Genomic DNA, 13167 nt, shown 5'->3' with positions numbered 1-13167 from the left:
GAACAGAAAAACAAGAGAAAAGCAACAAAGCCAAAAGTTGGCTCTTTGAAAAGATCAACAAAATGGATAAGCCTTTAGCTAGACTAAGAAAAAGAGAGTAAACTCAAATTACTAAAATTAGAAATGAAGGTAGGACATTACTACTAACCTTACAGAAACGAAAAGGATGAAAAAAAAGCTGCTATGAACAACTATACACCTATTAATTGGATAACCAAGATAAAATCAACAAATTCCTAGAAACAAAATACTAAAACTGACTCAAGAAGAAACAGAAAACCTGAACAGATCTATAAGCAAAGAGACTGAATGAATAATTAAAAAATTCCCCATAGAGAAAAGCTCAGGACCAGATGGCTCCGCTGGTGAATTCTATTAAATATATAAGAATTAATACCAATCCTTCTCAAAGTCTTCCAAAAAACAGAAGAGGAAAAAACACTTTGTAACTCCTTCTATTGAGAGAAAAGCCAAAGACACAAGACTACTACAGACCAGTCAATATCCCTTATGAATATATAATGCAAAAATCCTCATCAATGGGCGCCTGGGTGGCTCAGTTGGTTAAGCGTCTGCCTTTGGCTCAGGTCATAATCCCAGGGTCCTGGGATTGAGCCCTGCATCGGGCTCCCTGCTCAGCGGGGAACCTGTTTTTCCCTCTCTCTCTCTGCCACTCTCCCTGCTTGTGCTCTCTCTCTGTCAAATAAATAAAATCTTCAAAAAAAAATCCTCATCAAAATACTAGCACACCAAATTAAGCAACATATTAAAAGGATTATACACCATGATCAAGCAGGATTTATGTCAGGAATGCAAGGGTGGTTCAACACATGAAAACCAATAAATGTAATACACCAATTTAATAGAACAAAGGAAAAAAGCCACAATTGTCTGAATTGATGCAGGAAAAGCATTTGACAAAATACAGCATTCTTTAATGATAGTCAGAAAACTATGAATAGAAGGAAAATTCATCAACATGATGAAGGGTATCTGTGAAACCCCCACAGCTAATACCATTCTCAATGGTGGAAGACTGAAAGCTTTCCCCCTACGATGAGGAACAAGGCAAGGATGCCTGCTTTAGCCACTTCTATTTGACATTATAGTGGAAGCTCCAGACAGAGAAATTAGGCAAGAAAAAGAAAGAAAACACACCCAAATTGGAAAGGAGAAAGTAAAACTATCTCTTTGTAGGCAATAAAGACGCTATATCTAGAAAATCCTTAAAAATCCACAAAAATATATTAAAGCTGGTAAACAAATTCAGCAAAGTTGTAGGGTATAAGATCAACACACAAAAACTGTATATGGGGCGCCTGGCTGGCTCAGTCAGTAGAGCATGTGACTCTCGATCTCAGGGTTGTGGGTTCAGTCCCATGTTGGGTGTAGAGATTATTTAAAAATAAAATCCCTTAAAAAACTGTATATGCTAGGGGCACCTGGGTGGCTCGTCAGTTAAGCATCTGCCTTCGGCTCAGGTCATGATCCCAGAGTCCTGGGACTGAGCCCCGTGTCAAGCCTTGTGTCAGGCTCCCTGTTCAGCAGGGAGTCTGTTCTCCTTCTCCCTTTGCCCCTCCCCCTGCTCCTTCTCTCTCTCGCTCACTCTCTCAAATAAATAAATAAAATCTTCCAAAAAATTGTATATGCTAGCAATGAACAATCTGAAAAGTAAATTAAGAAAACAATTCAATTTATAAAAGCACCGAAAAGAACAAACTACATAGAAATATATTTAACCAGGCTGATATAAAAGACTTGTATAGCGAAAAGTACAAAATATTACTGAAAGGAATTTTTTTTGAAGATTCATTCATTGTAGAGAGAGAGAGCATGTGCACACATGAGTGGGGGTTGGGGCAGAGGGAGAGAACCATCAAGCACACTCCCCGCTGAGCAAAGAACCCCACACAGGGCTCATCCCACGACCCACGAGATCATGACTTGAGCCGAAACCAAGAGTTGGACGCCCAACCAACTGAGCCACCCAGGCATCCCTACTGAAAGAAATTTCTTAAAGACCTAAAACAAGTGGTTTAAAAATGTAAAGACATCGGGGCTCCTGGGTGGCTCAGTCAGCTAAGCATCTGACTCTTGACTTCAGCTTAGGTACGATCTTGGGGCTGAGATCAAGCCCCATGTTGGGCTCTGCACTGCATGTGGAGCCGGCTTAAGATTTTCTCTCCCTGAGGTGCCTGGGTGGCTTAGTCAGTTAAGCATCTGCCTTTGGCTCAGGTCATGATCCCAGGGTCCTGGGATTGAGCCCCACATCGGACTCCCTGCTCGGCAGAGAGCCTGCTTCTCCCGCTCCCTCTGCTGGTCCCTCTGCTTGTTCTGTCAAATAAATAAATAAAATCTTTAAAAAAAAAGATTCTCTCTCCCTCTCCCCACCCCTCCCCCCCCGCCCCCACTCACATGCTTGTTCTTAAAAAAAAAATGTAAAGACATCTTAGGTTCATGGTCTAAACTAAGACTTAATACTATTAAGATGGCAATACTCTCAAAGAGATCTACACATTTAATGGAATCCTTATGAAAATCCCAATGGCCTTTTTTGCAGAAATGGAAAAGCTGATCCTAAAATTCACATGGAATAGCAAGAGACGTGAATAACTAAAACAATCTTGAAAAAGAAGTATAAGACTCACACTTCCTAATTTCAACTTATTAAAAAGCTTTCCAGAGGCTGGATGGAGAAGGAATGGGGATTGACTACTTGATGAGTACAGGGTTTCCTTTTGGGATGATGAAAATGTTCTGGAACTAGAGAACTAGATGGTTGCACAAAAGGGTGAATGTACTAAATGTCACTGAACTGTACACTTTAAAATGGTTAAAATGGGGATGCCTGGGTGGCTTAGTCAGTTAAACGGCTGCCTTCAGCTCAGGTCATGATCCCAGGGTCCTGGGATGGAGTCCTGCATCAGGCTCCTTGCTCAGCGGGGAGCCTGCTTCTCCCTCTACCCCCTCCCTTCTGCTCGTGCTCTCTCTCTGACAAAATTTAAAAAATGGTTAAAATGGAAAATGTTGTGTAATTTACAAATTTAATTAAAGAAAAGGTTTTATTTAATTTTTTAAAAAGATTTTATTTATTTATTTGACAGAGAGATAGAGAGCACAAGTAGGCAGACAGGCAGGCAGAGGGAGAGCCTGCTTCTCCCTCTCCCTCTGCTCCTCCCCCTGCTCGTTCCTCTCTCTCTCAAATAAATAAAATCTTTTAAGAAAAAAAGGTTCTACAAAATAAAGGTTAGATTTCTTTTTACTATGCTAGACATAAATTCTAGGGATTGGGGCTTTTTTGTACTATATTAAAAAATATTTTTTTTTAAGTAGGTTCCATACCCAATGTGGGGCTTGAACTCACAACCCCGAGATCAAGAGTTGCATGCTCTACTGACTGAGCCAGGCAGGGGCCCCTAGGGATTGTTAAATACATAAGTATACTATGTGTCTGTTCCAAAAAAGAAATACCTATTTTATAATAGCGTGGAAAATAACTGAACAAAATGTTATATTTGAACCAAGTGTTTCCAGGTGAACAAATCTCATCATTATTCAAACGTAAAGCAAATTTTTGTAGGAAACTTAAAAATATTCATTAATGAACCATTCCAAGGATACTATATAAAGCATAATTATGCAAATTCCCATTAGTACTGCTCTTTTCTTTTTAATGAACAATATGTTTTGGCAAATTTATGTAGATGACATAAACAGAACATGTTTATAACACTTCCTGCCTTTCACAGCGTTAAACAGAATGGTCATTAAAACAAACGAAAAAACAGCTAATGTAAAAAAAGATTTATGGACACTACGATTAAAAAAGAAACTTCTGAAAATCTTGAGACCCAGATGCCTAAACAGAATAAACTGATTTCCTGAACTGTACACACACGTACAGGGTAAGAATTTTCAAGAGTATGGCTAGACATCATGTTAAGACTGTTCAACAGACTCAGGAAGCGGGTTAAAAAAGCTTCTTGATTCCTGGCTTGGTAAGGTCCTTACGTGCATCTTACAGTGAGAGTCTATCGCCCAGAAGTCATATTAATAGAAAAGGAAAATCAAGTGCCATTACTAAAACAAAAGTATTTAATCTTTTATTCTTCCCTCAATGTAAACTACTTTCACATTAACTTTATGAAACTATTTGACTTTTGAGAATTCAAATGAAACAGTATGTATACTTGCACTTGATTTTTCTAAAATATGACATTTAAGAATGAATACTCACCTTGAGAATTCCTGGGAATTTTACTCACCCTTTACCAATACCCTCCTCCACATTCCTATAGCATTATCACCAAACCACCACAAAAATAAAAAAGAGACATTTTTAAAATAACAAAATTGACAGATATGGATTCATTAAATCCTTAGGAAAGACTTAAAATTCTGTGGTTTCATAACTTTCTTAAAATGCTTGAATTTTAAAGATCTTCTCCAGAAACTTTTTTTAAATAAAAGTTTTATTGGAGAAAAATAGAACCACCACGTACACAGGGAAAAGAGCACAAAAATTTAACTGATACAGAACAACTGAAAGTCACAATTACCCAATGTTGTTTGCAATTACTTTTCAATGTCTTAAACAGCTCCCCTCAACTTGTTTTTTAATATTCTTGCCAATTTTTCAGTTGAAACAGCATCAAGTTTTCAAAAAATTAAGAGCCTCAAGGAAGGGACCAGCTTTCAAGATAACAAAAGTGACACCAAGAGTCTCCTCCTAACAGGGACCAATTCTACCTAAAAATTCCTTAAGAGTAACTATTGAGTCTTGTGGAATAGTCTATATATCTCAGAGACCATCAGGGATGAGTTAGGACACGACATAATTGGTCCAGTGTGGAGAGAGGACAAATAGAATAGCTGCATTTCCTTGTCAGATGAGCTCATGCAAGGAAACCAGGGAGAAGCTGAGAAAATATAGGCAATGGCTGCTCAAAAAGAATTAGGAAGGCATTCTAAATACCACATATTGTTAACAGTGTGCAAGTTGATGCAATTAGAAACAGGCAACTTTTTTATAGTAGCTGGTCACAGGTCTTGAGAATTCAAGAAAATAATCAATAGTAGATACAAGAGCCAAAAGTCTCCTCAGTTCATGGTTAGGACCCTAGGTATTCTTCCTAATGGCTCCAAATAGTCAAGAAAATACACTATTGCCAAAGCATCAAAGCAATTCTGTTTAAAAAATCCAAACAAAATTTTCTGCTTCTCCTCCAAGATCGATTCCCTTCAAGGAAAAACAAGGAAGCAAAAAACAAAAAAAAACAACAAAACCAAACAAAACAACCCAACCACCAAACCCACAAAAACAAACAAACCAAACAACCAACCAACCAACCCCCACTGATGCTAAAGAGAAGCCTTTTTACTCACATTATCAATTTGAGTAACAATACTTTTGCTATTTTCTATGTATGAACAATCCTAGGACATTCCCTGAAAAGAAGATGTCCAGTGGCTATGAGAACTCTTCAAGAAATTTTGGAAAGGAATTAAGATCAGCATGATACAGATTTTGAAATTCCCAACTAGGGGGTATTGGGGAAAATAAAGGAAGATCTTTATATCTAGGTCTTTAGGAAGTTAGGAGGATGAAAGGTTTATTTAGCAAAATGGAAAGTTGGGGCGCTTCCCAAAAAAACTTTGGTAGAGAAAATAGGAATGCTAAATCCTAGGAAGCCTGTAACAATCTAATAATTGGTCCAAGTTGAAGACAAAACTGTCCAAACAACATTAAAGTCTTACTAAAGGAAGTTGAAAACTAGTTGATGAATTTTTGCTCTTGTAAAAATTTACAAAACACGGGGGTTTTGGTCTCTTTTGCAATGTTCATATTGTATTCATTTTTAATATGAAGAGTTGGATTTTTCTCTCCCACCATGTTCTTCCAGTACAGCTGATCAGCAATTTTCTTTTTCAGCTATTATTATAAGTACCTGTTAATCAGAACAGTAAACTCAGGGCTAAGCCATATACACACATCCCATGGTCATAAATAGAACATCTAGGATGTGTATACAAGAGATTATGTAAGCAACTGTCCCTCTACTTGAAAACTTGTTTCCAAATAAGTTTTTTTAAAACATCCCTTTCAGTGTAACAGAACATTACTTAGTAAAATATCAATAGCTATGACAACTTATTTTTCTTTTCAAGGGAAATCACAAAACAGGTGAACAACCAAGTCCAGGGTGGTTTTTCTATTTGATAAATACATCCAGAACTCTGTACAGTAAATAAAGTTTGCATGCAGTTTAAGTATCTTTAAATGACATTTTAAGCAAATAAACCCTTTGCTTCATAATTAATGGTGTATAAGAACCCCCCCCCTCCTTTTTTAATAGCCATAGGACCTCTTGCCCAGTTCCAAAGAGGAATCATGAAGACCAGGTACTTTCTTAAGAATTTTCTGCACATCATACTAAATAACATGCAAAGAGTTCAACAACATTCTTCTTAAAGGTTAAGTATTAACTCTTTAAATGGGCATGTTAACCACTGAAAAAGTCAACTCAACTATTTCCATTACACTGCTTCATTTGGTCATTGGTAGTATAAAAGAAGTCAAATAATATAGGATCAACAGGTTAGTTTATCCACTGGCTACTGCATATGATACCAAATACTCGGAGGCCAAGGTTTTATGCGATATAATTGTATTGGTTTGGATTTTCTTTATCTCTTTCCATGTAATCCCGATCAATTAAGGATTCTATTCTCTTCTTAAGATCAGCAGGCTGTAAGAGAAGGCAAGTTTTCAGTGCAAACCTTATAATCATTGGCTCAAGCCCATGTACCAATACCCCATTAAAAAAAAAAAGTTTTGGCTCACTGATTTAATGTATTTAATCTCCTAATTTTTTTAAAAAGAAAAAGTATAATGAAAATAAAACCAGCTTAAGAAATGTTTTTATACTATACATATACTGTTACATCTTGTCATACCATTACACAATACTTTGTTACTTTTCTATCTTAAAGAGGTCTTTTGAGAACCAGCTATTCTCTGCACAAATACAAAAGACTAACTTATCATAACTTCATACCAGGAATACATTATAGTTTAAGAAAACAGAATTTCTATTTAGCTTTGTCAATAGAGTTTGAGAAGATAAGTAGACCCTAAATTTGGGCAAAAGCTAGTTTTCAAAGCCATGTTGCATTTTTATAAATTAAGATTAAAAATGTACTACAGAAAACACTGTTTACAAGAATGCTACAACAAATGGTCTGATAAGTGAATTACCTCATAATTCAGTCTCTGTATTTCAGGTTTAATGTAAGATTTACCTGTTACCTACCATAAACAATTTAGATTTCTGAATCCTACTTGTGGTTGAAAAATTGAGAAAACTTCTAACTGGTTCTCATGATTGCATTCTTAGCTCTTAGATGACAAAATTTCACTGTCTTTTGTATCTAGCCTATAAAAATAACATAATCTTGCTAATACAGTTTTTCAGATAGTGTAAAATGGCCACTTGATTTGAGAAGAGTAAAGAGCAAAAGTAGTTTGATGGGGCGGACAAAAACCAGTATTTATTATAGTGATCCTTTAACTGCCTCAGTGACCTCTTTGGCTGGAGGTGACATGGTTGTAAGGCAGAGCATAAGGGTAAGAGCGTGGTAATGAGAAGGCAGTATTAGGTTTGGAGAAGAGAGAAAGCCTGACTTATTAGCATTCATAGCTAACAAGCACTTATTATGCCAGGCCCAGGGCTAAGTTTTGTACATAGATCATAGCTCTTTTAAGCCTCACAATGAACCTGTGAGTTAAGTACTATTATCATCCCCATTTTATAAAACAAGGTGAAGTGATGTACCTAAGCCCAAAGCTCCTGAGAACCTCAAGAGCCAAGAGTCTATCCAAACTCTAAAAAGTGTTTATCATCACAAAGGTTTGGGAACCTTCTAAAAAAAAAAAACTTGGAAAACAGGCTAATAAAACACCACACTGTCTAAGCCTCTTTATTATTGGACATTTACACTGGAGCACGTCCATTTAAATGACCAATTTCAGGTTGCCAGAACAATTGCTCAACTTTTCAAAAAGATGCCTGATGGCTAATTATCTGTATAGAGTTTTTAATGGACACTTACATAAGCTAACTAAACAAAAGATTAAAATAACCAAATCCGTCAAAATACCAAGGTATTTCAAAAAGAAAAAAACAAAAAACAAAAAACAAAGCTCAGAGGAAATACTGTGAATGAACCTGAAAATTTCACACTCATTTAGCAGCTAAACTTTCAGGTATAAGAGCCCTTACAGTTTTCCCCTTTGTCACAGTTATCCACATATGCTAACAACAGGGATTTTTGGGGGGAGATCATATATAAGAGCATGAGAAATAAAAAGTTTTGTCCCTCCAAATGGTCTTGAGGCTTTAATCTATGTTTTTAAGATTTGTGTCTGAAAATGTAATGTGTTCTCTTTTATATATACAAGCTCAATTCAAAAACACAGAAGTACCTACCTTTACTGGAAATTTCAGCTGGTTGTACACTTCTGAAACAAGAAGATTGTGGCTAAGCGTCTTTCTCATCTTCATAATTCGAACAATTGCAGCATCAATTTGATACTGTCTGTCTTGAAATACTCTTTCTGTAGTGCTTGCTTGTTCCTCAACCTAACAAAAAGGTTTTTAAACTTAGCAATTGTACCTGAAGTGAAACTTGCTTGCTTACACAAACTGTACATTTTAGGGACATGACACACTATTAACGATTTAAATATACTGAATTATTTAAAGAAACCTTATAAATACAGATGATGACAGGAAAAAAAACCTACAAACAATTCCTTTCTGTCCTAATTATACTGTCCTGTACCAATGAAGTAATGCCAATATTAGTTAACAGAAAAATACCACTTAAAGTTGTCTTTTTAGAAGTAGAGATGGCTGATGGAGCATTTACCATTTTCTTTTACTTTGTCCTCAAAATCTTCTAAATGTGTCACAAGGGGTTACTGACCAGATTTCTGTAGAACATTAGCTAATCTGCAAAATAGACTGACTCTGACCTCTTACTTAAAGTATGGTACTAGCTAACTAGAGTCAAACTTTTTAAAAATTAATTTTTATTTTATAATACATAAATCAGAAATGCAGTGTTAGCAATTATATTTGTTCAAGACTAACAGAAATTTAGGTGTTTAGGAGACAGTTTATCAATTTTAATGCTAAAGCCAAAATGTCCATCTTTAGCAACTAAGTTAAAAGAATAGTTTGGGCTTTTTGTAGTCAATTTCTTTCTGATACAGCATCATTTTTTTTTTTTTAAAGAAAGGGAGTATCACACCTTTGATGTGAACGTGAGTAAGACAGGAACTTGTCTGAGATACTGACCTCTATCCCACATTAAAACTTTTCCTCATGTACTGCATTAAACCTTGGAATTGAAACCAAATGGTTTCAGGAAATGCTGCAGTTGTTTGTTTCTGTAATGAAAGTCTCTTACAAATTCAAATGGCAAAAACAAACAAAAACTTCACTGTTAATCAAAGAAATACTAATTAAATCACTCAGAGTTTTCACTCAGCAAGTTGGCAAAGATTTAAGAAAGAAAATATAATCTTTAGTGCTGGTGAGGGCACCATTAAGACAGGCATTCACACTGCTAGACAGAGTGTAAATTGGTCCAGAATTTCTGGAACACAATACGACATCATTTTTACAACTCTTATAATGTTCATATTCTTTAACCCCAAAGAAGTACTTCCATGAATTTATCATAAAGGAACTGTCAGAGAGATTAAGATTTAGGTACAAAGATGTTTCTTGCAGTTTTACTGACAACACTAAGAAATTATAAATTTAATTGCCCAACAGGCATTGGTTGAATAAATTATAATGGCCATGTAAAAGAACACTGTGTGGCCATCTGCCATTTTATGAAGATATTTAATGGCATGGAAAATTCTAAAGATTTAATGTTAGGCAAAAAAAGCAGGATATAAAACTATCTTGAGTATCAGGCCCAACTATGTGCACTTCCCCCCAAAAAACTTCCAAGATCAAGTACTGAAATATACTGAGCTAGATAAAGGCACAGAAAATATTAGTGGCTGTATTACAGGCATAAAATCTTCTTTATAAATTTTTATTACAAACACGTATAATTCCAGTGCATCAGAACAAGGAGAATGCAAAAAGAGTACCGTTTCTTTCATCTGGATTTGATTGATCTTTATCCTGAAAAGTTTGTGTTTGAAATCATCATTACAAATGAACTTGTCACCATCTTCAATATCTTTGCCCTTTGGATTTTTTGCCAGAACTCTAGCTTTGCCACAGGCCAATGACTGCAGTGTTCTCCTTAATTCTCCATCCTCTGAAGAAGAAATAGTGGATTAGATATTTGTTACTAGTTCATCAACACAAACCACTACATTCACTTCAATCTACTTCTACCCCATCCCTCTATTAAAATGGTTTCCTTTTTCGGGTGCCTGGGTGGCTCAGTCGTTAAGCGTCTGCCTTCAGCTCAGGTCATGATCCCAGGGTCCTGGGATCAAGTCCCACATGGGGCTCCCTGCCCGGCAGGAAGCCTGCTTCTCCCTCTCCCACTCTCCCTGCTTGTGTTCCTGCTCTCGCTCTCTCTGTCTCTTTCAAATAAATAAATAAAATCTTAAAAAAAAAAAAAGGTTTCCTTTTTCTCCCCAAGGTCATCAATGACTTCCTCTTTGTCCTAACCAATGACTTTTTTCCTGTGGTCCTCTAAAGGCTTCAATATTCCATGTGGATAACTACCAAATCTTCAGAAATGACATCTCACTTCCTTCTAATCCCACATTCAAAAGACACCTCCAAGGATGCCTTGGGTGGCTCAGTCGCTTAAGGATCTGCCTTTGGCTCAGGTCATGATCCCAGAGTCCCGGGATCGAGTCCCGCATCGGGCTCCTTGCTCAGCAGGGAGCCTGCTTCTTCCTCTGCCTCTGCTCTCCCCCCTGCTTGTGCTCTGACAGATAAATAAAATCTTTTTTTTAAAAATCTTACAAAAGATACCTCCACCTGGCTGTTTTACTATCAACTTCAATATATCCAAAGTTCAATTCATAATCTTCCCCATAAAACTGTGTCCTCTTTCCAACTGTCAGCCCTGAAACTACCAATCTACTCTGGTGAGAAACCCTGGAATCATCTTTTAACTATTCCTTCCCCTTCATCCTTCATGTACCTAGTAGTTAACTTCCTTAGAGATAGATGCCTCCTCTCCATTCTCATTGGCCTCATTTTAAACTAAGCCCCTTATCACTTCATGCCTGAATTACCCTCACTAGTTTCTGGACTGGCATCTCTTCAACCTCCAAGCTGCCCTATTGTCTATTGATTCCAGGTAAGTTGTCCAAATAAGCCACTTCTATTATGTCTCACACTTGAGACCCTACAAAGCAGGTTTCATCTGCTAGATTTGCAAGGCTTTCCATGATCAGGCTCTATTCATCTTACCTATCTAGCTTTGTATCTCACTATTTGAAGCTGCAGTTCAGTACTTCGTGACTCCTGCCCACACTGTGCTCATTCCTAGCACTAAGCCTTTTCTCACACTATCTCCCCTGGCAGCTTATGCCATCTCCCTAACTAAAACTTGAAGGCCCACCTCAAATATCACCTCCTTCATGAAGGATTTCCCAATTATGCTAGCCCACAGACATCTCCTGCTTCACTGAACTCCTAACACATTCCTAGTCAGCACCACAGATTGGTAACTTATTGGTTGTGAAATTATTACAAATGTCATTTCCCCCTTTCTCCATGATTATGAGTGCTGAGGAGAGGGATTATTCCTTTGTATCCCCCCAAAGCTCTTAACCTAGTGGAATGCACACAGCAGACATTGAATAATGCTTGCTAAATGATACAACACAAACCTATTCCAGTAGCCTGCTTGATCTCTTCTAAACTGAACTCCTCTCCCTCATTAAACATTAGCAGCACCAGGGTTTGGAAAAGAGAGACCTGGAGTTCTTTTTTACCCTGTTGGAGAAACAGCAGTGTTTAGCCATCATTTTTTTAAAAAAATACATGAAAATTAATCAAATAACTAATCTTTAACAGGAAAAACATTTTTCAATTAGTGGATTCAGAAACATGGATTAACATTATCCAGAAAAGCCAGTATGTTCAGTGTAGGATTTAGGTGTGATCCCACCTAAAACAGGAAGAAGGACTGGGTGACCTTTCTACAGGTCTTTTTTTTAAGCCTTATAATTAAAACAGAACAGCAAAGTAATGAAAATTAATAACTCAGCCTTATGTGTCATTACAGATTATTTATCACAAGCAGCAAGAAATCACTATTTCAAATGCATTTTCAACTTGTTGGATTCAAATTAGTCATGAAAGGCTGCAGGGATTTTTTTTGAAATTAGATATGGGAACTGTTCTCCTTTACACCCACTCTATTCTCTAGCTCCCAGCAACAAGAAGTTTCCTGTCAAGAAGCAGCAATGAGAATTCTGCATCCACAGGTGGGAAAGGATAGCAGAAAAAGGGTTACCGGTGTTTGGTTTTGCAGCAGGGCCAATTCAAGCAAGAAGAAGATCACATTCTTATAATACACACAAAGCTGTGATAAGCAGTCACTCTGTCATGTATTTAAGATAAACTTTAAAACAGCTTAAACCTTCAAGTTAAGAGGAATGACCTTTTGGTGAGCATAGCATAATGTATAGAAAAGTTGAATCACTATGTTGTACATGCGAAACTAATGTAACATTGTATGTCAACTTTACTCAAATAAAAAAAATTTTTAAGGAAAAAAAGAAGGATGACCTCAACATCAAAGACGAAGATGAAAACTAGGTTTGGGGAACATCTACTTACCTCTTTAAATTCTGCCTTTAGCACACAGTGGCCTAGGGTTGACTGCCACTGAAGTTTCCTGCCACTATGTTTGCCTAAGTAAAAGGTCTTGAAAATCTCCTGAAGTTTTACCATCTACAATAAATAAAATACAACTTTATTTAAGCTCTGTATCCAGTCATCACTTTCACCATTCTTTATATTTACCTCATGTGTAATAATTTCTGGAAGTTTTTAATATCAGTTTTTATACCCAGTAGCTCCACCGATCACTCTGATGTAAGGTAACCGTCTCCCAACTATCAAATCTAATGGCATTTATCAGTTTTTATACTCTTTGATCTCT

The 13167-nt window shown here is 36.7% G+C and overlaps 1 protein-coding gene across 3 annotated transcripts in view; it reads right to left on the bottom strand.

The window, feature by feature from the left end:
* Positions 1-4454: 4454 nt before the first annotated feature.
* Positions 4455-13167, bottom strand: part of CUL4B (cullin 4B) — a 37026-nt gene continuing 28313 nt past the window's right edge. For all 3 annotated transcript variants that reach the window (XM_021686083.1, XM_044911884.1, XM_044911885.1), the window contains 5 exons: positions 12843-12956; positions 11888-11993; positions 10175-10347; positions 8490-8642; positions 4455-6749 (listed from right to left, as the gene is read on the bottom strand). In XM_021686083.1, coding sequence (XP_021541758.1) covers positions 6654-6749; positions 8490-8642; positions 10175-10347; positions 11888-11993; positions 12843-12956 — 642 coding nt within the window. In that variant the 3' untranslated portion in view covers positions 4455-6653. The remainder of the gene's footprint in view (positions 6750-8489; positions 8643-10174; positions 10348-11887; positions 11994-12842; positions 12957-13167) is intronic.

The sequence above is a fragment of the Neomonachus schauinslandi genome, chromosome X (assembly GCF_002201575.2).
Source record: "Neomonachus schauinslandi chromosome X, ASM220157v2, whole genome shotgun sequence".
Lineage (NCBI taxonomy): Eukaryota > Metazoa > Chordata > Mammalia > Carnivora > Phocidae > Neomonachus > Neomonachus schauinslandi.
The sequence above is the reverse complement of the archived record's forward strand: the minus strand, read 5'-3'. Positions and strand labels throughout refer to the sequence as shown.